We start from the raw sequence: 26,399 nt of genomic DNA on the forward strand, positions 1-26,399 counted from the left end.
CTACAGTAATGTGGCTGATGACTCATATGATGTCATTTTATTTTTATTATTACTATTACTATTTTTTATTTCTTGCTTACATGCACAAGATGGTGCTGTTGTGACAGTCAAATTTCCTTCGGGATGAATAAAGTATTTCTTATATTATATATATATATATATATATATATATATATATATACACACACACACACTACAGTATGCGGTGTACACACACACTAACATGCGGTGCTCTCTCACCATGGGGAACAGGCCCAGTGAGTGGAAGCGGCGTGGGGTGCTGAGGGGGAGGGTTTTGTTCCTCAGGTTCTTCAGCTCCTCCTGAGCCTCGTGCAGCATTTCCATGCACTCGGCATACTTATCCTCCAGCTCTCGCAGCTACACACACACACACACATACACACACACACACACACACAACACACACACACACACAACACACACAACACACACAACACACACAACACACATAACACACATAACACACACAACACACACAACACACACAACACACACAACACACACAACACACACACACACACAACACACATAACACACACAACACACACAACACACACAACACACACACAATGAAAAACACACACGGACACAAAAAAGAAAATATAAACAAACTGTTATGACAAGAAAAGAGTAATGAAACAATTGAGCACTGCATACAATGATAGTTATAAAGTGATTAGATTAGATTAGATTCAACTTATTGTCATTGTGCAGAGTACAAGTACAGAGACAACGAAATGCAGTACATGGAGAAAATACAGCATGACATGAGGAGAGGCGAGGAGAAAAAAGCAACCCCCAGACTATGCTCCTATGGGGAGTACAGTGTGGGAACAGGGGAAAACACCTCAGCAACATAAGCACATAGTCAGTATTCATGATAGTTATAAAGTGATAACTGGCTACTTAATTATAAAAATGAAAATCCCACCAGGATTACCCTGGGTGACATATTAAAGGGGTATGCGTCATGACCTGTATAAGTTACCTCTGCTGTGAGCTGTCGCTGGGCATCTTTGGCAGCCCCTAAGTGCTGGGTGAGCTCCTCGTTCTCCACAGCATACTGGAAAACAACACAGTGGCCCATGAGATCACATGCAACACAGCAGCTAAAAAGCACTCTCAACACAGCGAGTGTGTGTGCGACTGTGTGTGTTTGTTTGAGCGTGTCTTAATGAGTAAATGGTTGAGAACATACAGCCTTGGATTTCTTCTGCAGGTCAACAATCTGGGACAAGAGGTGGGTGATCTCCTCCTGCTGACGAGATGCATCGTCCGTTTTCCTGGCCAGCTCTTCGGCCAGGGTGGACATCTGGAAGTTAGCATTTCCTGAGAGAGAGAGAGAGAAAGAGAGAGAAAGAAAATGTTAGAGGTTGCAAAAAAAAAAAAAACAGGCAGAGAATGAGGTTGCGATGGCTGCAAATGTGCACAGTGAATAAAATATGAATTCTTCTGCGGCACGTGTTTGGGAGAAGGCCTGCTGGAGCAGCTCGGGAGCTGAGCCGTGAGAGTGCATCCCAGGTTAGACACGCATGACACACTCAACTACAACACCCTCCACAGATACACACACCGAGGAGACCCCCGTGACCTCTGCTCCTCCGAGCCGGGCCGGGTCCAGCAAGCGTCCAGTGCTCTCCCAGAGCCTGGGACAACAGTGAGGGGAGACAGGGGAGGCGGAGGGAGGGCAGGCTGTGTGGACGCTGCTGGACGGGGCAGCTTGAGAGTGGCCGTGTGAGGAGGACTTACTGAGCTCTTTCACACAGTCGTTCACCAGCTGCTGCTCCTTCTCCTCATAGCACATGGTCTCTGTCTCCAGGTGGTTGGCCTGAGATGCAGACACACACACACAGACAAACATAAACACATACAAGCTGGAAACAGCTGCAAAAGAAATGGTTCATATTGCTAAGAATGTGGCATTTTAATTGTGTTTTTACAATGTTGTCATTGTTGTCCAGACCTTGCATGTGTCTACACAAATCAGACACTTTTAGAGCTCTAGAGTGAGTGCGGTCCTGCTCAGACGGCTCACCTCCGAGCGCAACACGATGTTCTCCTCCTCCAGGTCCTTCAGCTTCTTCTGCAGGGAGTCCAGCGGGAAGCTGCTGGGCAGCGAGGCCGTCGACTCATTCCGCCGGACGCTGGAGCACACACAGAGAGACACACACACACACACAGAGAGACACACACACACACACACACACACACACACACACACACACAGCAGGGTCATCCAGGGCAGGGGGCAGAGTTACAGCAGCACCACACTTAGCAGAACATGCTCCCAGTACACAGTCAAACAGTGCAATGCATGAGAACATCACTGTGGTAGTGAAGGAAAGACCAGCCAAACTTAGGCCTTCTGTTGATGCACACAGATGCAATGGGCTGTGAGTGGCTGGTTGAGGCAAACAGACCGATGTTTGTTCCGATGAACATGAATACATCTAAAATATGCCTATGATCATACATCAACACTTTGCTTATCACTTTCCAATGCTTTGTAGAGGCAACGTGCATGGCATGAAAAGTGTCTGTGCACCTGAAACACTCTCCTGAGCTACACCAGACTGTCTGCACTCGCAACGGATGCATAATTAATGCAGCAAAGTAGCACTGTGCAATCTTATAGCAAGAATCAATGTTTTACCAGGGCTGCAACGAGAGCTGCACATGTACTGTATACCTGGCCTGTCTTACATGGGTGCTAGTGGTGCTCACAGTATCCACAGAGATAACAAACCAAAAGGATAGTGCTGTTTCAGAACCATTGCTTAATAAAGTGTACACACCCTTGGATTCAAAAAGGCATTTTAATCGAAAGATGCGTCATATTTTCAGAACGCATTCTAGGTAACCTTGATTGATATAAAAGAGCCTTCTTCCATCATGACCTATAGTGAGCCGGCTCTCATAGCGCTGCGTGTAACAGGAGGCTGAGGGTGGAAAGTCCTGCAGTCTGTCTAAACAAAGGTGTGTGTGTGAGGGATGGGATTGGGTTGGACAGGATGGGATGGGTATGGCTGCAGCACTGGGGCGGCTGTGTTACAGCACTGGGGCGGCTGTGTTACAGCACTGGGGCAGCACTGGGGCAGCTGTGTTACAGCACTGGGGCAGCTGTGTTACAGCACTGGGGCAGCTGTGTTACAGCACTGGGGCCAGAAGCTCCACGACTCCCTGCCACTGCAGCAGTACGCAGAAGATCAAGCATTAATCTAATCTTTAAAGCCAAAGAACAGGATAGGTTAAATGCTAGGCTTCATAGAGTAGTACGGTAGTCATAGAGGTGATTTACAGGACCAAAGTGGGGACCAGTTTGCCAGGGAGGAAAGGGTGGAGGTGTGGACTCACGGGGTGGAGGTGGCCGACTCGCCTTCACTCTCCTCGGCCGCGTGGGTGTAGAACTGGAGCAGCTCATCTTTCATGGAGAGGTCGTGACGCAGCTGTGACACCTGCAAACACAGAGGGCCACACACTCACTCTCTCAGGCATGGCCAGCAGCTCAGTGGGGGAGCAGGCCGAGTCACATTAACTACAGCTCACACAGCAGTAATCAACTTCTAATAAGCAGCGCAATTATCAGTGAGCGGTTGAGTTTCATCACTTGAATGAATTCATGCACATTACTGCTCAGTGGAGCTTATGAAACCTGGTACAAAGGGGCAAAGCATAACATCTACAGGGTTTCAGTGCTGAACCTTTAAATGACATACTCAGATCAGAATTAGAATTGTTTATTGCAAAGTTTTTTTTTTTCTTTCCAGACAAGAAAAAAGAAAAAGCAAGGCAATTGGTGAAATGGGGGCCTGTCTTGCATGACACATAAGAAGCATGTAAATAAGGATTTAATATATCCCTATATAAATACAAATATAATATTCAGATTATCCAAACTTAAAGGACAACTCCCGTCTAATTATGGATAATATCAACTATAAATCTTCATTGTGGACCAAAAGAACATTAATCAGAGACCCCAAATAAAATGTACACTCGTTATGATCCAAATATAGACCACAGACCTTGCTATGTAGACTGGAGTTGTCCTTTAAGTGGCTGCCAGGACAAGAAAAGATAGGGGGGCAAAGGGTAGCTCCAAATGGTCCATTCCATATGGCCACCTATATAATAAGGTACATCAAGTCTCCTCCATCTGCCCCATTCTGGCTTGTGGTCCCTCTACCCACCTCCTCTCGTATGTGCTCCACCTGCTCCTCCAGGTACTCATTTCGCTCACTGAGGGTCTTGTTTTTCTTCAACAGCGACTGGCCAATGCGGGCAGCAAGCTCCAGGTCACGCTCTTTCTGGAGTGGGGAGAGAGTCAGATGTCTGTCAGAGATGGCCAGATGTCAGTGTCACACGCGGACACTTGATGGAGGTACTGGTGCAATAGAGCAGACTGTAGCACAGAAGGGGGAGAGTTGAGCTGCACTGTGAAGGCACAGCCATTTGGGTGTATTCCACTCTAGTGAGGAAGATTGTAAACAAATAAAAAGGCACCACCTAAAGATTACAGATCTCCTGAGCCACAGCGTGATATATTCCAGTGACTCATTGGCCAAACCTTAACCACTCTGATACTATTGACCTGTTGGATAAAAAACATGATAGGATTCAGTGCCTACTTGGCCACTACAAATGAATTACTGACCCATGATATATATATGAGAAATACACAACACTAAATCATCAACATAGATATAGAGGCAGAACATGAGGATTTGCAAGCCACATTTCCAAAGTAACACTCTTGGATTGTCGTGTTTTAAGTGATCATTTCTTCCAGCTAATTTTACAGCATGTAAACTAACCTAAAACTTATTTTACTAAGCAGCTAAGATAGCATGCAAATCACCCATGACATTCAAGAAAATGGCTTACATAATGATTCAAAAGGCCTGTTTTATTTAGATATGGTTTAGAATATAATGGCAACACAATAAAGTAGAGGTGATGATTACCTACCAAAAGAGACACTACGTTAGGCATCTCTTTTAAACCCAACCATGTGGCACCAAACAATCCTAATGTGTTGGACCAGAATGGCAGACTACCTGTCCAGGCTATCGAATATCAGCTTCTATTCATGGCCTGCGCTCTAGATTTGGAAAGAGTATTAAAAGGGTGCACCTGCCCACACCCTGCCCACTGGTGCGCTGCACCCACTCACCTCTTCAAGCAGACGAGTCACAGCATCTATGTCATTGTATGTCTTAGTCATCTGGCCCACTCGCTCAGCACAGAGAACTGCGGGGAGGCAGAGCACAGGAAAACAGCTGCTTTACACAGAGCACAGGACAGCACTCAGAGCGCCCCTCACTCTGGGGGTGTGCTAGCTAGCAGATAGGGCCAGTGTGTAGCGCTAGAGGGAAGGTAGGGGGTAGCTGGTATTCTAAAAAATGCTACAATAGATGCTAAGTAGCTTGTACTTGTATTAACATTGTGCTATACTGTTCTAACACATTCACTGGAGTTCAAAACTACACAGTGAATGGTCCAGTCGGTGTGACAGGTGTGTTTATCTGTCCTTCATATGGTCATCAAAATTGAAGATATTACACAAATTCATTATCTACACCACTGGACTAGCCATACAAATCCTGCTGTTAATGTTAATACAATCCATTAAAGGCCAAGCTACTTAGCATCTATTGCAGGTGCTGGTGTTAGTAAGAAACATCTGTTGTTAACATATTCTCTACATTTTTCATTTGTTCAGTCATCAGAGAATGAATGATCTTACATGACAGAGTCAACATTGGGAATATCTACTTCCACTAAACTGTACCCAAAAGAGAAGAGTCCATGACCATATACAGTGGTGTCTGATGGTCACTCACACCATATACAGTAGTGTCTGATGGTCACTCATAATTCCAGCCTGCTAGTTGATCAGTCCTGCCATAAGAAGCTCATCAGCACATTTCTGGCCATATATAAGCCTGAATAATTTACGATTCCTCCATGTGTTTAAAAATTGACCTGGCATCAGTTTAAAAAGTTTTAGTCCATTTTAAAGACAGGCAGATTTATGACCGCTGGACATTCAGTAAAAATCTGACATGACAAAATGACGCGGTTCTGGTGACACCACCGCTTTTTGAACAGGTGCTGATGATAAAACCACAGTGAACCTAGGCAAGAGTAAGGAGCCTTTACAGAAATATGACAAGGTCTGCAGTTGTCCCAATACCAGTATGCAAACATTACAGTGCCTTTGCCAGGTGAGTGTTTACTTTTAAAGGTCAACTTCGCTTGATCTCCCATCTGTTCCTGAAAAACTGGCACTGGAACAGCAAGGACAAGAGGACTAGCCAACCATTAAGCACAGAAAACACCCAGAGGTTACCACAAGTGACTCCAGTTTCCTGAAAGGTGTCAGGCCGTCAGGATAACAGGGGAGAAGATAACCCAGCCTGCATTTGGATCAGGTAAACCGAATGCAAAGCACTTATTTTCATGTGCGTCACACTGTCATGGCAGCATGCAGATACAAGAGGATGATGAGCAGAGACACTCCTCGTCTACTGGGCACGTACTGTTTGGACACACAGCAGAGCAGACGCTTTCTCCAGGACACATTAAGACAAAGACTCCACAGAGAGGATGCTATTTTAACTGCTGTCAAACATACTTGATCTCTGTCTGACTGTTTGCAAATGCAAGCAGTTTGCATAGTGCTCTTAGTAAAGTAGGAAAGAGAGTGTTTCATCTTTGCACCATAAATACACTTCAAGAGGAAGACCAAACAGAGCTTGGTGACCTGCTCCAATCCCAGCTTTATCATTAACAAGGCTGCTATTCACTCTGTATTGACTTCCAAGTAGTCTTATCAATAGGGCGTGGTGTTAATTGCTTCAGCACCAGTTGGCACCAGTAGCCTGCCTAAATCACAGCTGTGTACGTGACCAATCACTAACCTCCATTGAAGGAAGTGGATGAGATCAAAACATGAGATGAGGCTCCGTGTTCAACATGCTTCACCAATCAATGTAATTGTACCCCATGGCCAAATACTGCCATGTCAAAAACCATGTCAGTTACAGCTACATTTGTGCTATCCAGCAGCTGAGCGAGCTTCCAAGGTAATACTACTGAAGTCCTCATGACTGTCCCTTTGAGACAGGGAAGCACAGAGGAGAAATGCACCATGGGCATCCAATGCACTGTGACACTTAACACCGACTTGCATAGCGACAGGGAAAACAACCAGGCATCCAATGCACCGTGACACTTAACACCGACTAGCATACTGTAGCGACAGGGAAAACAACCGGTCCCAACCTTAACAGAGAAGGGAGCGTATCAAACTACACTTCACACAGTCAACACAATCAGTTCCCATGACATCGGCGCCCCCACCAAGATTAACACTCCGTGGGTCATGGCTTACCGGTACGCCCACCTCTCTTTTGACAAAACTGGTTTTACACAATGGCATTACGGAATGAGACACCAAAATAAGCACTTCAGTTGTTGTTAACTGACCAGAACTGAAACTCCCTGAAAGACAATCTACTTTATTCAGGTTCTCACAGTAAGACCTGCGGGACAGGAGGGGACACTTTTTATCATCATTCAAAAATGCAGAGGACAACATATCATTAGTCTGCGTCAGACAGGAAGCGGTGTTGATGGTATCAGTAGCCAGCTCTGCCTTCCTGCATTCCATGTTTAGCCTGTATACAAACTAACGTCATGCCAACTGCAACACTTACTGCCAGTCAAATCACCATTGGGCAATGGACACAGAGTCATCCAAGGTATTACCGTCGCCCACAAACTATAGGTGAGTCATCTTTAGAGCCAGTCAATCCACCAACGCAATTACAATCTCCAAAAATAACATGGGAACAAGGGGGGGAATGTTGTATACCTTCTTCCAAAGAGAAGAGCTCCACATCCTCCTCCTCTTCCTCCTCCTCTCCCTCCTCTTTGTCAGGCAGCACCGAGGCTGAGCTGTCTAGTGCCTCCACGGAGCAGTCAAACTCAAAGTTCTCCTCTGCGCACGCATGAGGTGGCAGTGCCATGTTGCCTGGGCACTAGTGCCGCCACCGGTCACTCTGCTCCCTAAAGTCCAGCGCCATGTCCCTGTATGTCCTTCTGTGTTCCTGTGTGCCACTGCTAGAGCCTGGGCAGACAGGTCTCACCATCTCAGGCAAAGGCAGCCCTCAAACAAACCCTCCCAAACGCTCTAAAGAGGAGTGACCGCTGACTGCCATATGTGACACAAGTAGGGGGAAGGGTGGGCTCACTGACCCATTTTGAATACTTTTGTTAAAAAATTGAAAACAAAAGATGACAAAAAATCTAATTTCATGGCTGTAAAAAGGTAAAAGAGGTGGAATTTGTTGTAGTATCATATCCCAGTAGCATTACAGTAAGCTATCTACATTGACACCAAAGTGAACATCCCTGTGTAGTGGGTGAGATGGTAGGTTCCACTGGCACACCATAGCAACCATGGCAGCCAGAGCTGTCAGTGCTGTACTGTTTACACCTGTGAGGGAGGAGCTAGAGAGGCCGATAGCCACAGGTGGTTCCATTGGCACGTATGCAAAGCACCGGCCACAGAGGGCTCTTGTCAACAGAGGAAGCATTTCCATGGTAAAGATTGCATAATAAAAAGGATAACTCAATGTTGCCTCTGAACACTTGGTTACAAAACAAATAAAGAGCAGCAGGAACATGAGCCATTATCTTGTTTCATTGTAATGATTATGGTGTTTAGCACTGTTAGACTGGTTAATCCAAAGCCACATAAAATAACATCAAGTTCAACAACAGAATTTAAAATTAGAATAACAACAATAATCATAACTACATTATAATTATAACTAGATGTACTGCAGAGCGGTACAAAATATGACCGCCGCCCAGTCCAGCACATTTTTTCCACAAAAATAAGTCATGCTGAAAGGCATATATGATTCTAACTGTCTCACTGAATTGCATTATGCACACTCAATTCTCACTGGTATCTGCTAGACAACAAGTACCAAAACATGATTAGTTCATAGATTTCACATGTAAAATACATTTTATACAACCCCACCCCCATTTTGCCTGTTCATAATTCTGAGAAATTCTTGATGTTTATGTACATGTTTATGTTTATGTGTGTGTGGGTGGGTGGGTGTGTGCGCGTGCATGTGCATGCGCTTGTGTGTTTGCCTGTTTATGTGCCTGTGTGTTTGCATGTGCATGCATGCGTATATATGTCTACTGTGTGAGTATGTGTCATACGTAGGATTACTGTGAATGTATGTGTGTGCGTGTGTATCTGTTTATGCACATGTGTGCATATGGAATGGGTTTAAATGACCCCTGGAGGCAAACATACGCAAAAAATTGGTCATCCTAGGCCCTACGGTTCTCAAGATATTCACAGAAAACTGTGTCTGCCCTACCCTCCTTTCGGGGGGTCCAGTCCAGCGGGGGGGCTACAGATCAAAACGGAAAACGATGGTTCCATGCTATCCATGTGGGGTTACATGCCCACCAAGTTTCATGTACCCCGGTCTTTCAGTGTCCCGGGAATCCTTGTTGGTGTACGGTCACTAAATGTACACATAAATTATTATTTTTTGTAAGGCCCCCCATGAACGAAAGTCCTCGAAACTTGGCATGCATTCGGAGGGTGTCATAATGATCCAACACTTTCAATTTCGTGCAGTTTTGACCATGTCAGCCAGAGATATTGTGATGAAAACACCTGTTTTGCTTTTTAATTTTTAACTAGGTGGCGCTATACATGAAATAAGTGGTAATGGGATAGGTTGACATGCCCCCTTAAGACCAACATACAAAAAAAAGGTGGACCTCCTAGGCCCTATGGTTCTCGAGATATTCACAGAAAACTGTCTCCGGCCACCTACAGGCCAGTTGGTGTATAGTAACATAAATTAATTTATTGTGTGGCTCCCCATGAACGGAATTCCACGAAACTTGGCGTGCATCCAGAGGGTGTCATAATGATCCTACACTTCCAATTTCGTGCAGTTTTGACTATGTTAGGTCACAGATACCTGCGATTACAACACCTCATTTTTACTTTTTTGTGTTTAACTAGGTGGCGCTATACATGAAATGAGTGGTTATGGAATGGGTTGACATGGCCCTTTGAGATCAACATACAAAAAAAATGGTCCTCCTAAACCCTACGGTTCTCGAGATATTCACAGAAAACTGTGTCTGCCCTACCCTCCTTTCGGGGGGTCCAGTCCAGCGGGGGGGCTACAGATCAAAACGACAAACGATGGTTCCATGCTATCCATGTGACTAAACCTATATGACCGCTGCTTCGCTGCGCGGCGGTCATAATTATAATGAAATGCAATGATTGTGCAGGCAATGGCCAATATAAATTAAGACAGTCACAAAACTAAGCCTGCAGTTGAAATGACATCTATTCTAAAATACTTGTCCAAAGGCAAAGCACACACCTACAAGACAGCAGCCCTAAATCAATCCTGTAAATGTTTCAGATTAGAAACCTGTGCTTTCAACGGTTGCAAAAGTTCCAGGGGCTGACCATCTGACCATCCCCAACAAACGCGTTTGCATGAATGCACCTAATGTGTTCCTCCATCCTCATGCCCCCCCCCCCATGGCGGTTGTGCCATATGGCATTGTTCTTCTCAGGCGTCTCACTGTATGGCTGCATGGAGTTGCTGAGACAACACACATCCCTTTAATGCCACAAGAGAGGGTAAACACCCAGAGAATAGGGCTCTCGTATAATAGCAAAGCCTGAAGCGTCCGGGCCTCTCAACCCCACCACAGATTCTTTATTCTCCAGGCCCCTTTTGTGTGAATTAGTTAAAAATCAGGGCATTGTGTGTGCATATATGCAGGCCCAGTTGTGTGTGTGTGTGTGTGTGTGTGTGTGTCCCAACAAAAGGCAGTGAAAAGGGGAGGTGACGGAATGGGGAGACTAAAGCTAGAGGGGAGTGTGGGTCTGGGAGAGAGGGAGTGAAAAAAGGAAGGGAAAGGAAGGAGAAGAGAGAGAGTTGCAGTTTGTGTGGCAGAGGCGGTGAATGGCACTGCCTCCACAGAGCTGATCAGCATTCCCACTGGCTCCTCTGAGGATGCCAGGCTTGCCAGCACAGCTCTGGGGAACACAGGGCTCTACACACAGCCACACAAGCCTCCAGGGCCAGGCATCACAACACACCTGCACTGTTTGCAGGATGCACCTACATCTAAGCTTATGTAGAACAGAGAGCTTCTCTAGCCATACTTTAGCCTACTTTTGGGAGTAGAGTAAACAACAATGATTATGGCTGCTTCTACAACTCTCTACAATCTGCTTCTGGAATATCAGGTATGTTCTAGTACCTTCCAGCACACTAGCTGGGTTGCTCCTCCACCCTGCTCCCCTCCCCATCACCACCCTCTCCAGACCACTAGCCTCCATCTCAGACAGGGCTGCTGGTCTGGGACCTGTTCTTACATCTGCTGTTACATGGTGAAGCTCTTTGATGTGCTCTTCTCCCCGAGCTCACGGCTACCTGAGGAAGAGAGCCCTCACACCCTTTCCCCATCCTTTCATTTCAGCCCCCTTTCCTGTCTCCCTCTCCACCGAAGGCAGAGGGGGGTTAAGCTCGTGCCCATACTCCCCTGCCACACATGTGTGGATCAGAGGCAGCCATCGACCAGCTGCTGCCCCAATCAATATGAAATCCAACTCCACACATCGCCACTGGCCGTTTCTATACCCACTTTTAGAAAATTGGCATGTTCTCAGTCCCTAGCCATCCAGAAGGAAGGAAACTGGGCCACGAATTGTGGCCTAATAAAAGAATGTCTCTTGCTTTGCAAATCCGACTGTAAAGTAAAACAAAGGCAGGTCTCAAAAAAGGATCTTCGAATGAGCAAATTTGACAGAATTAGATTCGTGCTGTTTTCACAAACACAAGCTTACAAAGTTATTTGCCTTCCAATTACTGTCGATTACACAAAGCCTGGTAATTTTGTAAGAGGAAGAGGCATTTGTGTTACATCACCAAAGATCAAAGCTTAGCATATTGCATAAGAATCCCACTCCGAGGTGTAAACAGCTATATGATGCTGCTATAGTTATGATCATCAATGCCCAATAGAAACGCATCAGGAGAGGGAGGCTGCCACCAAGCAGAGCACATGATATAACCTGCAGTTTGAAAGAGAGAGAGAGAGAAAGAGAGAGAGAGAGAGAGAGAGACAGCGCGAGAAATCGCAAGAGAGAGCGAGAGAGAGAGCAAGAGAGAGCGAGAGAGAGAGCGCGAAGGAGAGCGAGAGAGTGAGAGAGCGAGAAAAACAGAGCCAGACAGAGTGGGAAGCATGTGACTCCACGTCAAGAGCTGCGACACCACCAGCACTGACACACACCACGCCAGCATCTCTGTTTTGCTGCACAAGAGCTCACTGAACTTAACTGGTCAACCACAATAGCATGCCATTCTGTCTCCCAGGCATTTGGCAGCTACGGGCTATGGTCAGAGACTGTCCAGCTCATCCCCGATTACACGAGAGGAGGGACAGTCACCACTGCTCACTTCCAGACAGACACATGACCATGAGGCAGCAGCGTGTTCACACATGTGAACAGGGCTGTCCCAAAGATCCCAAGTTTGGGCAGCTGTCTGGGTTGGCAGTACCCGGTCTGACGCAATCTGGGGCCCAGAGCCAGAGCTCCTAAAATAGTCATCATCACTCTCAACATCCACAAAAGCCCTCTCTCCCCCAGTCCCCTTGTTTTGCCTCCTCAGCATCCCTCAGCTACACAACCCAGTCTATCAGACCCTTCTACTATTAGGATGATCCACACAGTGGGTCCAATTGTCCAATAGTCTATGCATCTCCCACCCCCCCCCCCCTGCACAGGCAGATGGCCTTGGCTCTGCTGCAGTGCTGCTTACCGTCGGCGCACTCGTCATAGTACCAGTCCAGCTCATAGTAGTCTGCCTCCACGAACCTCTGCATACTTTGCCTCCTTCAGCGTGGAGAATGCCTCTGTGTCTGTCCTGCCGAGGCCACTGTAGCAGTGTCCCATCCTTTCATAACGCTGACTCCCAGTCCTTCGTCTCCGCTAGCAACCGGGGAGCCGAGGCTCATTCTAACTCCCAGCGCCCAAAACCAGAAGAGGGGGGACAGGGTGTGTGTGTGTGTGTGTGTGTGTGTTTGTGTGAGTGTGTGAAAGAGAGCAGAACGCAGCCCAAATCAGCTCAATGCAGTGTGTCTTGTGACAGCACTCTTTCTCACTCAAGGTTGTATCCGAAGAGGAGGAGAAGGAGATGCCAAAGAGAGCCAGCCAATCAGACGTGACTGCATCAGGAGCATGCTCCGCCTCTCTCTCTCTCCGTCAGCACTTTTCCTTCTGCCTCCCTCGCTCTCGTTCATCCCTCTCTGGAGGCACACCTCCCTCCTCCTAGAGGTTGCCATGGAGACAGGCTCCGACTCTGGCTAACCGTGGTGTCTGCATGTGATCTGTTGCTTAACTTCCACCCATCAACACTTGTGCTGCTGCTGACTCTGACAGGGTTTAGCACAGGTTAGGAGCCACCACTGCACAGCAGAGCCACAGGAGACATAGCAGATTACCCTTTTTAAAACTGAATTGATTTTCAGACTTCAGACAGATTTATCAAGATGAGCACGTCATACGTCAGATGATAATAATAAATATAAAGATCTATCTTTACAAAACACCTCTGACGCATTACAAAACACCTTACATGAGTTGGCTACTCTGTTTTTCCTAAAGGTCTCTCCATGATGAGTCATGTCCAGTGCTCCTGTCCCTTCCCTTCTCCAGCATTACATCACATCCTCTCCACTCCTCTGGAGGTCAGGGAGGGCCTGGGAGGGAGTGGCAAGATTTGGTGAGCTGGATGTGGCCACAGTGTTATGTGTTATGGCACACTGTGATGACATCACATGGGCAGATGGGCAGTTGGGTTGGCTAATGTGTCTGTGGTCAGAGTGGGGTAATACACATCACACACATCTAATAGGCAACAGAGAGCTGCTAGTAATCATCTATGACACTCCTCATAGAAGTCAAGTACAAAACACCTCTCTCACTAGAAGAGAAGAACACAGGCTGCTGTAACACAAGATTTACTAAGATGCAAATTCACGTCCCAACCATCACAATAGTTCTACTTTACATCCACAAAAGATTTTACCATGTTGTGTTCATTTGAATTATCCCAGTTCACCAAACATTGCTCTGCTGAGTAGCTTAATGCAGAGCATCTCACAAACATTGCTCTGCTGAGCATCTTAATGCAGAGCATCTCACTAACAGCATCTTAATGCAGAGCATCTCACAAACATTGCTCTGCTGAGTAGCTTAATGCAGAGCATCTCACAAACATTGCTCTGCTGAGTAGCTTAATGCAGAGCATCTCACAAACATTGCTCTGCTGAGTAGCTTAATGCAGAGCATCTCACAAACATTGCTCTGCTGAGTAGCTTAATGCAGAGCATCTCATCCATGTTACAGCATCTTGAAACGGCAGCATCATGTCTCATTTGAAACCTGCTTCTCTGTACAGCACCGGGAAGAGCTGAGGCTGACACCACTGTAAAGGTTGGATACCCACCGCCCCTCACAACACTGAAACTGAGAATCTGCAGCCAGATCCCAGATTCCCAACATCCAAGTGATGTTTTTATCACTAGCATAGTGGAAATCTAGGCCTAACAGCAGAAATCTAGGCCTACCATTTCAGTGATCCCTCAAAGAGAGACAAAAAACGTTTTAGTCTTTGTGAATGTGATGCGATGTGGATGAGTCAGTTATTTGTTACTTACGCCACAAAGCCCTGTGCTGACTAATGACCGTTGGATGGGCTCACTGGGTCTGTGTTACAAGGCCTCGTTCAGACCAGAGTGCCCTTGTGCTCAAAACTATGTCATGCAGTAATCTGGGTTGGGCTTTGTTAGCATAAACGGTGGCATGCTACAGGACCAGAGCATGTGGTCAATACAGCAGCTCATACAGTATGCATTAAGATCTGGGACACTGTCAAACAGACAGCTGTCATCCAATTGAAGAAGATCTTTTGAACAGTGGGCCCAGCGTTGGAGGTTGCTATGGACCACGGGGAATGTTTGTTGTGGCAACAAGGACTCAGCTGTTCCTAACACGGAGGAAGAGAGCCAACACACTACCAGAACAAAATCAAACAGAGGACATGAGAACACGGCCTAGACCAGAATAAAACCCTGGAACCTGCAATCCTGCTAGGGGAGGTCTATTTAGGAAAAGTAGCAGTGTTTAACTTCTTACCCAGACACAGCCTGATATTTCCTGTCAGCACGTACAAGACAAGCTGTTCTCTTTTCACACGGCTAAGCTAAGACTACTGCTACAAGTTGTGAAATGATAATTTGTAAATGACCCCTAACTACTAATGCTACAAGTTGTGAAATGATAATTTGTAAATGACCCCTAACTTGTTGCTAAGGACAGAATACCGTAACACACCAGGGAGGAACACAGGCGGGACAAGAGAAGCCAACAGAGACCAGAGGCCATTTCCTGTGTTGCTCCAGAAAAGTGCATATGAGGGCTGAGGAGCCACTGCCATGGGATACATGTATCACACACACTACAAGAGTCTATCTGTTTTACAACAGTTAGGGGAAGGGTGGGAGAGGTGTGTGGGGGGGGGGGGGACAGGGGAAGGGTGGGAGAGGTGGGGGGGCAGGGGAAGGGTTGAAACAATAGGAGACAGGTCAGACCAGAAGAGTGGGAGTTCATGTACAGAACCGGATAAAGGTGATCAGTGCATGGGACTGAAACAGCCACATAAACAACCAGGCGGAAATAGCTGAGGCTCCTCATAGAGATGAGGTCCAGGTTAGAGGCCAACTCAGTTTGTGTGTATCCATGTCTTAGTGTGTGTGTCTATGCGTGTATGTGTCAGGCCATGATATACCGATATAAGGTCAAGGTCAAGACGATGAAATGGTCAAGACGATGAAAAATGTGTGTGTGTGTGTGTGTGTATGTGCACGTGTACTTCTGTGTGATTGCGTGTACATTCTACGTGTGTGTTTATGTGTGGATACTTGCTTGTGCGTGTGTACTCACGGAAGTACTTGAGAGTCTCCTCTATCTGTTCAGTGGTGAGGTCCAGGCTGGCGTCCGGTGCGATGAGAGGCGTGTGCAGCCAGTCGTCGTGGTCATAGCCATAAATGGTGTCCGCTCTTAACTTATAGTGGGGCAACTGCTCCTCCAGCAGACTGATGATTTCCACCTCTGGAAGATCAGTGCTGTTACACACATCTGGATGGGGAAGAGGAGGGGATCAAGACATTAGAGCTTGCTGTGGTAGTTCACAGGCTGGCTAATTAAATTCACTCAAAATTAAGCATAACAAGTAACAACGTAAATAATGCGTCTAAATATACATTGTCCTCAGACGAAAAAACTTCAATATTTTAAGTCATTAAAGCGTCCTTGTTTGAGCTAAGTATCACTGCATAGTGCATAGCTGCATAGTGATTCAATTGGTACCAGCTTTACTTGAGAGGACAATGTGGACCTCTTGTGGCAGACTAAAGTACTGCACTCTGATCATTTGGAGAATAACAGCCAACTAAAACCCCTTTTCCACAAAGTAAGGCCGTTGCAGTGCTAAAACATGTCATGGGAATGTGAACACTGGAACAGGCCGATGTCCATGTGGATTTATTGTCACGAGATACTAAAGTTCCCTGAGACTCCAGTGGCAAGAACAAGATGTAATTGGCCCTGGACTCCACTAACATGAGACTCTTAATACCTCAGAAACAATGTCAGCAGTTAAAGCCATCAACCTCCAGGCTTAGTAATGACATACACTCCGTTCTGTCCTTTTTCTTTTGCAAAAAACAAAGAACAAACTGATTTGCAACTTTACCTAGAGCTTTTTCAGAAATGTCTGCTCAGAAAAGTGTGTGTGTGTGTGTGTGTGTGTAACCCTCCCTTCTGGCTTGACCTCATCAAACTGAGGTCAGGGTAGCCGCGTGCCGACCAGATGCCGGAGGGGTGACTGCCCTCTGAAACACAATGACCGCCCGGCCAGGACCATAAGCCTCTGCTGCTGAGGCCAGCAAACCTGTGCACATCACAACCCGGCAGAGGCAACACGTGGGGGCAGGTGCATGGAGCACAATAAAACACTGAGTGCACCAAACCCGCAGCCATTTATCAGACTTCAGCTTGCTCACAGATGACATGCAGCCACAGACAGCAGAAAGAACAACTAGGCCTTCTTCTTTTAAAAAGAAAAGTCTTGTTGTGTGGCAGAGGAACACACAGTTAGCCCCTATATGCTAGCAGCTATCAAATGAGCTTTGGCATGTCAGGATTGTGAGTGTAGCATGCAGTGTGTCAACAGACCACCACTAAGGAGGCCAGACCGCTAAAGGAGAAGACCGACAGCACTGACCGGCCTAGCGCCCACAGCCCAGTGTGGCAAGGTCAACATTTGTCAAGTTCAGTAACGTAATGAGTACTTTGCATCAGAGTGGCTGTGACCCAGAAAGACCAAACTTGCTGAATAACGTTGTGACTCACACCGTGCTGTCCATTTGAGTTGTTCTCACCATACAAGTTTTTTCAAGTCTTTGTTTACCAAGGCACAACAGAGTTTATTTGGTGGTTAAATGCCTGCTAGTGGCGCTTACATTGCAGTAGAATCAAAGGTGAAAAATCAGCAACATTGATACAGTAGGTCAGCTGTTCAAAACTTTACCATTGGCTCTGTATAAATGAATTGAATTGATTTGCATACTTCCAACTTTGCATGGAAAACACAAAATGTCCCATGCAACCAAACTGCACAGCAATGTTTTAACTCATTCTCTACTCTTTGCAGTGTCACAACTTCAGTAGAAGAACCTCCACAGACTTTCAGTATCATTACTAACAGTGCTGCCCCAATTCCAAGCCCCTGGGCTGCCGACGAGAGGTGCTGTTTGAGTGTGAGCTGACCGACGGCTGTGGTCTGCCGGGGGAAGTGAGATTTGGTCAGGCTGATTATTTCTGTCCTGTATTTATGACGGCTCATGCCTGCTGCAGGCCACATCGGCCTGTCCTTCCCCTCTCCTCTACCCCTGGCATTCCCTCTGCCGACCGGCCCCACTCCTCACACACACACACACACATTCTGAGTCACTGGACACTCTTACACACACAAACACACACACACACCCTGGGCTGCAGGCCACCGTGCTATTTTCCAACAGACCCTTCCCCTCTCAAACAAAAACACTGTTCACGTCTCACTCCACTTACAGACACAACCACAAACCCCTCTAATATTGGATGAGCCTGTAATGTCCACAAACACACACATACTAGGTCACTGTCCAGGAGTAACAGCATTCAAACAGTCAGATACACACACACACACACACACACACACACACACACACACAAATACATTCACAACCTAGATCAAAGATGGCACCACTAGCCTCGTGGATGGACACCCTATCCATACTGAATACTGTACTGAGAACTAATATTATTGTACTGGGAACTAAGCAACTCTCTGTTCTGAGAACTGAGGGACTCAACACTTTTAAAGCAATCTGTATGAGTATACAGTAATGAGATGTATCGAAATAACAAACTTATTACCATCTACTGACTAACATTTAGCACATTAGCACTGCGCACTGCATAAACTCTTCTTCTCACAAGAACAGACATTAAAGCTCAAGATTCACACAAAGACGCTTCACTGTGGGTCCTCCTTAGCCTCCGTGCTAACTCTGCCAGCCCAACCCAGCTGAGTCAAAGGCTTAACCAGTGTTAAGGTTAAGCCCTCTAGCACATGGCTACCAGCACGCAAACACACGTCAAAAACAAGCCACAGCAAAAGCCTCTCTGAACTCTGGCAAACTTAGTCGGGTACTCACTCATGGTTCTGCAGACCGGCGCTGTGTCTGCTTTCTTTCACATTTCTCTCTTCGACAGGAAGGAACGGAGTGGAGAGGAGGAGGGCGAGCGAGAGAGTGAGTGGGGCAGAGGGAGGGAGGGAGGGAGGGAGGGAATGTGAAAGAGAGCGAGAGAGAGAGAAAAAGAGAGTGAGGGAGAGGAGCCAGCTCTTCCCTCAGCCATGTCTGGCATGTAGATGACGACAGTCACATGGTCCCCCCCCCTCCCTCTCTCCAGCCCAGTGGCACTAAACATAGACCAGCACTAGCGCACATCCAGGCCAGTCTGACAGCACTGACCATTGTTCCCTCCACTCACTGTGCTCACTGTGTGGGTGTGTGGCGAGTTCTCAATGTGTGGATGTGTGTGTTTAGGGGGCGATGGGTGCTGGGGGGGGTTAGGGTGGGGGGGTAAGAGGGGGGTATCGACTGGAGGTGTGTGCAGGAAATCAGAGACCACAGAGAAACAGACGGATTTTGCAGGGGATAAATTCAGCTGAGGGCTCAACAGGTGGTGAGGAAAAGGGGACAGTGAGAGTGAAAGAAGGAGAGTGAGAGAAGGAGAGAGAGAGAGAGAGAGAGAGAGAGAGAGAGAGAGAGAGAGAGAGAGAGAGAGAGAGAGAGAGAGAGAGAGAGAAGTGTCATGGACTTGGTGGTCCAGCTGTACACCTTGATTAAAAGTAGGTCAGTGCTAAAAGAGACTAAAGTGGGAATGTGGAGAGGGTGACACTAGCCTCCATAAGGTTATGTCATGTCATTCCTCAGGGGGCATACTGCCCAATACACACACACACACACACACACACACACACACTCGTACACGCACACGCAGATTTCAGAAAACAAACAAAGCAAAGAAAATCTAGAAAATCTCTATAATATAACACAAACACAAATGGAATGTGATAATTTGTGCTACAGTAACTACAAAACCTACTCTATGTAACATCTCTATCTAGAGTCCTAATCCCAGTGCATCAGCACTAGGCGCTGCTCTGGTCATGCGTTGCTCCTGGCTGTAGCTGTTTCTGGTTACAGGGAGCTGTGGGCTGTGAGGGGACTCAGGGGCCTCAACTAAAATGTCAAGGTGTCTGAATGTCACTGGTGGCAGCAGATCACACGCACTGCCACAGAGCACAGAGGCTGCGAAAGAGAACAGGTGTGCTGGACTGACCTCCGACACACACACACACACACACACAGTCCTCCCCTCCCTCCCTCCATCTCACCCCATAAACAAACACTGCCCATTAAGACAAAAACTCTCTTCTTCTCTAGATTGCTCTTTGGTTCCCTTGTTTTCTCTGGTTTTCACACACACACACACACACACACACACACACACACACACACACACATAACATAACACATACAGTATACCGTAACAACCCAAAAAGTACTGTTCAAAGCCCTGACCCTCACACAGGCAGCACCCTTATTAGACCTGTCCACTGGAACGTCTGGACGTCTTGGAGCGCCGGAGGAAAGGGAACCCTTTCAGGAATCAACATTCAACAGGAACTGGCCTGAAGCGTTTGTGCAGATGTTGGGCTGCTCCCATGTGTCAACATGCTGCGCCGCATGTCAGCTGCAGCAGGGAGCGGCCGAGAGCCAGATCAGCCGGGCTGGAGCTGAGGGACAGCTGATGATATGCTGATTTGTCAATTTCTCTCTCTCTCTCCCTCTCTCTCCCTTCCTCTCTCTCTCAGAGACCTGGAATCACCTTTCATCCTCACATTTAGCTCACATTTTGAACATCGACATGGACGTCAGAGTTTCACTATACTGTATCAATACATAATAAATAAATAATTCAAAAGGTCAAATCTAGAAGCTGAAGACCCAAGACACTAACATGAACAAGTCATGAGCTGAGCATTACTGGCCAATTACACAGACTCTTCTGACGGCTCAATTAGAAGTACAAACTCTCAAATAAAAATGAGGACATAAAATTAAAAGATTATTTGACTCAGAAAGGTCAGGCCTTCCTGTTTACGTGCATATTTTATGAGCATAACCATAACTCACATACGGCATGAGTGTACAACACACACACACATACACACACACCGACAAACACATATAGATACACAGACAGACACACAGACACACGCACGCACACACGCACACACACACACACACAACCAAGCAGAGGAGGCTGGCAGGCCTCCAGGAAAAAGCAGTGGCAGACAGCTCGACGACAGCTCCCAATTGCCCCAGTACAGTACAGTACCGCTACAGCTGCCATGGAAAGGAAGGGGCCTGTGAGTCAGGTCTGGTCTGCTGAACTTAGCAGAAAACAGCAAAGTTTCCCCACAAACAAACCGCTTCCATAGAAACAGCTCTGGGCAGTGTTTGTGTGCTGGCAGAGCTCTTATTGGTGCGGTAGGCTGGGGCACTAATGTGAGATGAGGTCAGAATGACCACTTATTGCTCTGGATGTTCCCTAGTATACCCAGCACTAAGACGTAGGTTTGCAGGATATTACCAGTACAGCATTGGTATCGGCGGAGAACAGCTGAAGAGTTGTATAATATCGCCATTTGCAGATATGAACATTTCTGCAGATATTCCTGGCAGAGAAATCATCAGGATAATAAATCGGCACAGATCTACAGATCAATAATCAACGGCATTTAGCACTAAGACGCCACTCTATTCGTCAAAAAACTAAATGGGTCATGATCAAAAACGTCACATGGAGCGATATCCAGCATTCTGGGCACACACTGCCGATGTAAGAGACTTCATTCTGCATATCATAAGTCCCTGTAGCATCCAGATGAGCTTTTACTTAATGGTAAAATATATACATTGTGTTGCTTTAAGAGGAAATAAAAAAAAGATGTACATATTGGTATCGACATCAGCAATCGGCCAATTTGAGACTGAAAATATTGGCAAATCAAATATTGGTAGAAATCTAATACCGTGCATCCCTACTGAGAAGTAAGATCATTAGTCATAGAACAGCAACGCAGGGCAACCACTGACTACAGAAAAATATGTTCAGATTTGATTAGCTAGGAACGGTCAGCTATAAAGATTTACATCGGCTGAGATTTTGATGGTAAACCAAGAGCACCGATTGAACAGACACACTCAGATTAAAGCAAATCCTTCACAAAGACGTGAAGCAATGAATGCAAGAAGCAGGCCATGGTCAGAAGGAATGTGTAAAAAACCAACACAGACAGGCCTCATAGAAAAGAGCTGTGAGAGTGCTCATTATGAAGACACTTGATTTGACTCTTACCAGCTCACTGCGGACGAAGAGCGTCACGAGCCTTCATTAGTGAAAAAAGGATGCACACACACACACAATACACACACGCTCACTCTGTCTGGGCACACATTCTTTCTTCTCATCGTCTCTGGGGCACATGACAATCACGTTCTCACAGTGAATGCTGCCAACTAACAGCTTAACAACAGGCAGCCATACACATACACACACACACACCGATACACTCACAAAGACACAGCAAGCACAGACACACATGTGCAAGGAGTGACTGGTTATTACATGTGGGGGAGGTCAATGTCTAACGTTCAGAATCTGCCAAGCAAGCAAGCAACATATAGCTGTTCCCTTATGCAACGGTATTACATATTGTAGTGCTATACACTGCCATGGGGAAGATATGCAAAGCAAAAGTATTTCACCATTCGCGTACGGAGAAACCACTGGCAAACCATGTATTGGTCTGAATAAAGTGGCACATTGAGTTTCCAAAACAGCATTCCACACTATTCTTCCATATGCTAGTTAATGTCACTAGTAATCACTATGTACCATGGCTGACCTGTGATTTTTTTAATCAATTTTATTTAAAAGATAAATTAAATACCTTTACAAAGGTCTACAGACCCATGCAAATTTGTAAGGTAATCTACAGATTACACAACATTTCCCTTTTTCCGGGAGAATATCCACTAGATGGCGCTCCAGACAATAGGGTACAGGGCACCATGGAAATGGGTTACGTCAGCATTACGAGATACCTATAGACATGCAAATGAGTGTCGGGTCATCTATAGCCCAATAAAACAAGCTTACTTAACACTTTACATCAGAGCTGCAAGTTGCACCACATGGCCAACTGCTCTTTTATACTCAATCACTCAATGGAACAGCGTGCAAAAGGGTCAGATGCTTTAAAACCTATTCCCCACTCTCACAATACAGGTCACAAAGTCCTAAATTCACGTATGAACTACATGTGAAATCCTATACACCAAAAGTAAAACAGTCATTTAAATAATCAGTCAACATCACAGTCTTGAAATGTCTGAGTTTCCATCTGATCTGCTCCAACAAAAACATCTAGTTTCTAGCCACAACTCCACACAATGACCCTGATGGTATTACTGTCAACCTCTAGAGGGCAGTACTCAACCTCCAGACCACAGCTCCTCAGTCCAGTGAAGCACAGCTCATCACATGGGGCAAGGATCTGACCCACAGGTTGAAGCAGTAAAGTGCAGCAGAACTCACATTGGGCTCCAAAGGTTGAAACAGTAAAGGCTAATAATAAAACAACTACCGGTAAATCCATCAAGCAGCCAGTTACGAACTGGCACTAAATAGGTGTTACTATCAAATGACGCAATGACCACCTTTACTGTGAGTGAACTGTGAATGTTTGAGAATTAAGATAAGAATGATCAGCAATCTACCAAATAAATTATTCATTAATTGTGGGCTATTTTATTGCCCTGGAACCACTGTTTCTACATCTATGCTAATTCAGAGCCAAAGACAGAAGCAAGAGTGCAACATTACTCCACTGAGTGTTGGAGACGATCAAATACACATCCCATAGAGGAGGCCGACAGACAACCAAACGTATCAGACAGGATGGCTCTGTGTGACATAGCTCCTGGGTTCATCTACTGTCAAGCTAACCCTGTTGAAACAGCAGGGAGTCTCATTCAGAACAGCCTCCAGCTCCACTGAGAAGAAGCTGGCAAGCACTTGTTCTCCATCGCAGCCAGTAACTACAGGCCCCAGGCCAGTGCCCTGCATGCATCCGTATGGTGACTATCACTGTGTGAGGTTTGTTTCTGCTGATCCGCAAACTGTTGCTGAGACGAGAGTCGGAACCCCTCTCCCAGGCCCCAGCTAGTCCCCAACGACACAGGAAGCAGGCTCATTCGTTCTCTCTCTCTTTCTCTCTCCCTCTCTCTGTCTCACACACACACACATGCACGCACACCCCCACACATACACACACACACACTTCTTTCATAAGGATTATATAACCCCATCTGCTAAGCACCAAATCAATGATATCCATTAACTTTCTGAGAAGCACAGCAATCAATCACTGCAGACATACACACTCCAGAGATGCTACCAGAATCTAGACATCAACCATAATATTTCTACACTAATATCAAATCCACTTATTACTGTTGCATCAGAGATTCCATGAGATCCAGAAACAGAGTGCACACATGGGGAGAGTGCTGAGGATCTGTAGCTGAGCTGAGGAACGAGTTCCACACAGAGCACACACCTCTGGTGTCATAGACTTGAGAGAGAGGGCTGATCCTCGTTCATTAAAATGTTTAGATTAAATACATTAATTCATTTTGTAAAATAAATGTTGATGTCAATTTAACAGCATGAATAAATTAACAGGGACCAAAAGACAGGCAGAAATTGTTTTAGTGGTGTGTCTGTGTCTGTGTCTACATCTGATTCTTTCTAAAGGCACTGGCTGAAGGATGCCATTTAGGATCCAGCACCCTGGAACACATACAAAAACCCTTCCAGTGAGCGTGCACTGCTACTGCTGGCCAGAAGGCGGCCAAACACAGATATACATGCGTCCACTCACAACAGTGTGGGACATTAGTGTGAGGCCATGAGAGCTGGAGCAGCCGCTGGAAAGGCCACAGCACTCCTTTTCGATGGCCATTGAGCCGCGTTGCTCTGGACCATCCTCTCTCTCTCTCTCTCCTGGCACAACACTGGACTGATCCACAATTCCTCCAGCTACACACTCTCACACTTGCTTATTTTTAACTCATGCACGGCTTTGCCTCGGAAAAAAAAAGAAACGTCTGTGTGACACACAAGCTATTGGGTCAGGCGTTTCACTCTCCAGTAGTGCGTTATTAATGCAGTTCTCAATAAAGTGCTTTTAGGAAATACTGGGCCTGCTATGCTCTATTTTTAAACCATGGGAGAGAGACGGAAGGCAGTGGCCTCCTTATGACCTGATAATGGCAAGGAATCAACAAACAGAGGCTTGCAAGGGATTACATGGTAGGCCAATGAAACCTGTCCAAAATCCTGTGGGTTTGTTTGCATGATGTCGACTAAATTCAATTTCAAGACAAATTTAATGTCAAATCATTTCTCACACATCTCAGTGTGATTTACTGCTTGGATACCAGAGCTGGAGAAATTATATTTGTACCGATCAAGCAGTAACCGACTAAAAGCCCATCAATATCCCATCAGCGCTGCAATCCTGTTCTAGAGGATTCCACCGTGCCCTGCTGAGGGTGGCAGCTATGGGAGAGGTGCTCTCTGCTGGAGAAGCCTCATCTCTTACACACCTATGGCCAAAGGTGATGAAGAAGGATAAATTCCCATCAGCAGCGCACGCGCACACACACGCACACGCACACGCACACACACACACACACACGCACACACACGCACACGCACACACACACACACGTGAGCCAAGCCAGGCATCCATAATATAATCAGCATGCAGAGGGAGTACATTATGGAACGTGTTATGGCTCCAGGCCACTTCAGTCTCTGCTGATGTGAAACTAACACTTTTTTGTTTGCTTAGTTAAACTGCGTAAAATGCTTATATTTAGATGATTTGAGAATGATTTCAATACTGTGACCACTGCGGTCCTCCATGGAGATTATGAATTGATAGTGCCATGTACGGTGGTTTTCGATTTGTGGTTGCACCTCAGGGCCACCGTAGCCATGAGAAGTTTGTGAAGTATCCAAACAAATGTCACCATTAGAAAAGACCAGGCTTTAAAATTATTACCGGAGAGGGTCTAAGAGCATGTTGAAGTGAGATTCATAAAGTACACAAGCAGCAGATTGAACAAATTTCAGCTCACTTGAACAACTCAACTCTAAAATTACTGGCATGCTCTCACACACACACACACACACACACACACACACACACACACACACACACACACACACACACACACACACACACACACACACACACACACACACTGCTTTAACATACCAGTGATGGTTCCTGCATCTCTATGGTTGATGCTGGTGATGGGGGTGGTGTTCCGGGGTGAGGCCTCGCTCACATACTGCTCCTCATGGCAGGTGGGGGCGGTGGTGGAGGTGCCTGGAGAGGGGGGGCTCTGTGGGGGTGTGTAAGGGGACGGGGTGGAGGCTGTGGCAGGGAGCGGCGATGCGGCGGTGTCCAGCT

General features: G+C 46.3%; 1 protein-coding gene across 5 annotated transcripts in view; it reads right to left on the minus strand.

The window, feature by feature from the left end:
• The window catches only part of trak1a (trafficking protein, kinesin binding 1a), a 42,462-nt gene extending 16,063 nt beyond the window's left edge, over positions 1-26,399 (minus strand). For 2 of the 5 annotated variants that reach the window (XM_076281119.1, XM_076281122.1), the window contains exons 1-10: positions 18,931-19,026; positions 16,112-16,306; positions 5,195-5,271; positions 4,212-4,328; positions 3,376-3,476; positions 2,057-2,165; positions 1,771-1,849; positions 1,220-1,350; positions 1,010-1,084; positions 241-378 (exon numbers count right to left, since the gene is read on the minus strand). In XM_076281119.1, the coding sequence (XP_076137234.1) occupies positions 241-378; positions 1,010-1,084; positions 1,220-1,350; positions 1,771-1,849; positions 2,057-2,165; positions 3,376-3,476; positions 4,212-4,328; positions 5,195-5,271; positions 16,112-16,306; positions 18,931-18,934 (1,026 nt within the window). In that variant the 5' untranslated portion in view covers positions 18,935-19,026. Of the gene's footprint in view, positions 1-240; positions 379-1,009; positions 1,085-1,219; positions 1,351-1,770; positions 1,850-2,056; positions 2,166-3,375; positions 3,477-4,211; positions 4,329-5,194; positions 5,272-16,111; positions 16,307-18,930; positions 19,027-26,201 lie in introns of those variants that run through there. The other 3 variants (XM_076281121.1, XM_076281120.1, XM_076281123.1) reach the window with 3 other exon arrangements.

The sequence above is a fragment of the Alosa pseudoharengus genome, unplaced genomic scaffold (assembly GCF_046254945.1).
Source record: "Alosa pseudoharengus isolate Yale_2024_CS ecotype anadromous, Long Island Sound unplaced genomic scaffold, YU_APseudo_1.1 YU_APseudo_1.1_scf_12, whole genome shotgun sequence".
Classification (NCBI taxonomy): Eukaryota; Metazoa; Chordata; class Actinopteri; order Clupeiformes; family Clupeidae; genus Alosa; species Alosa pseudoharengus.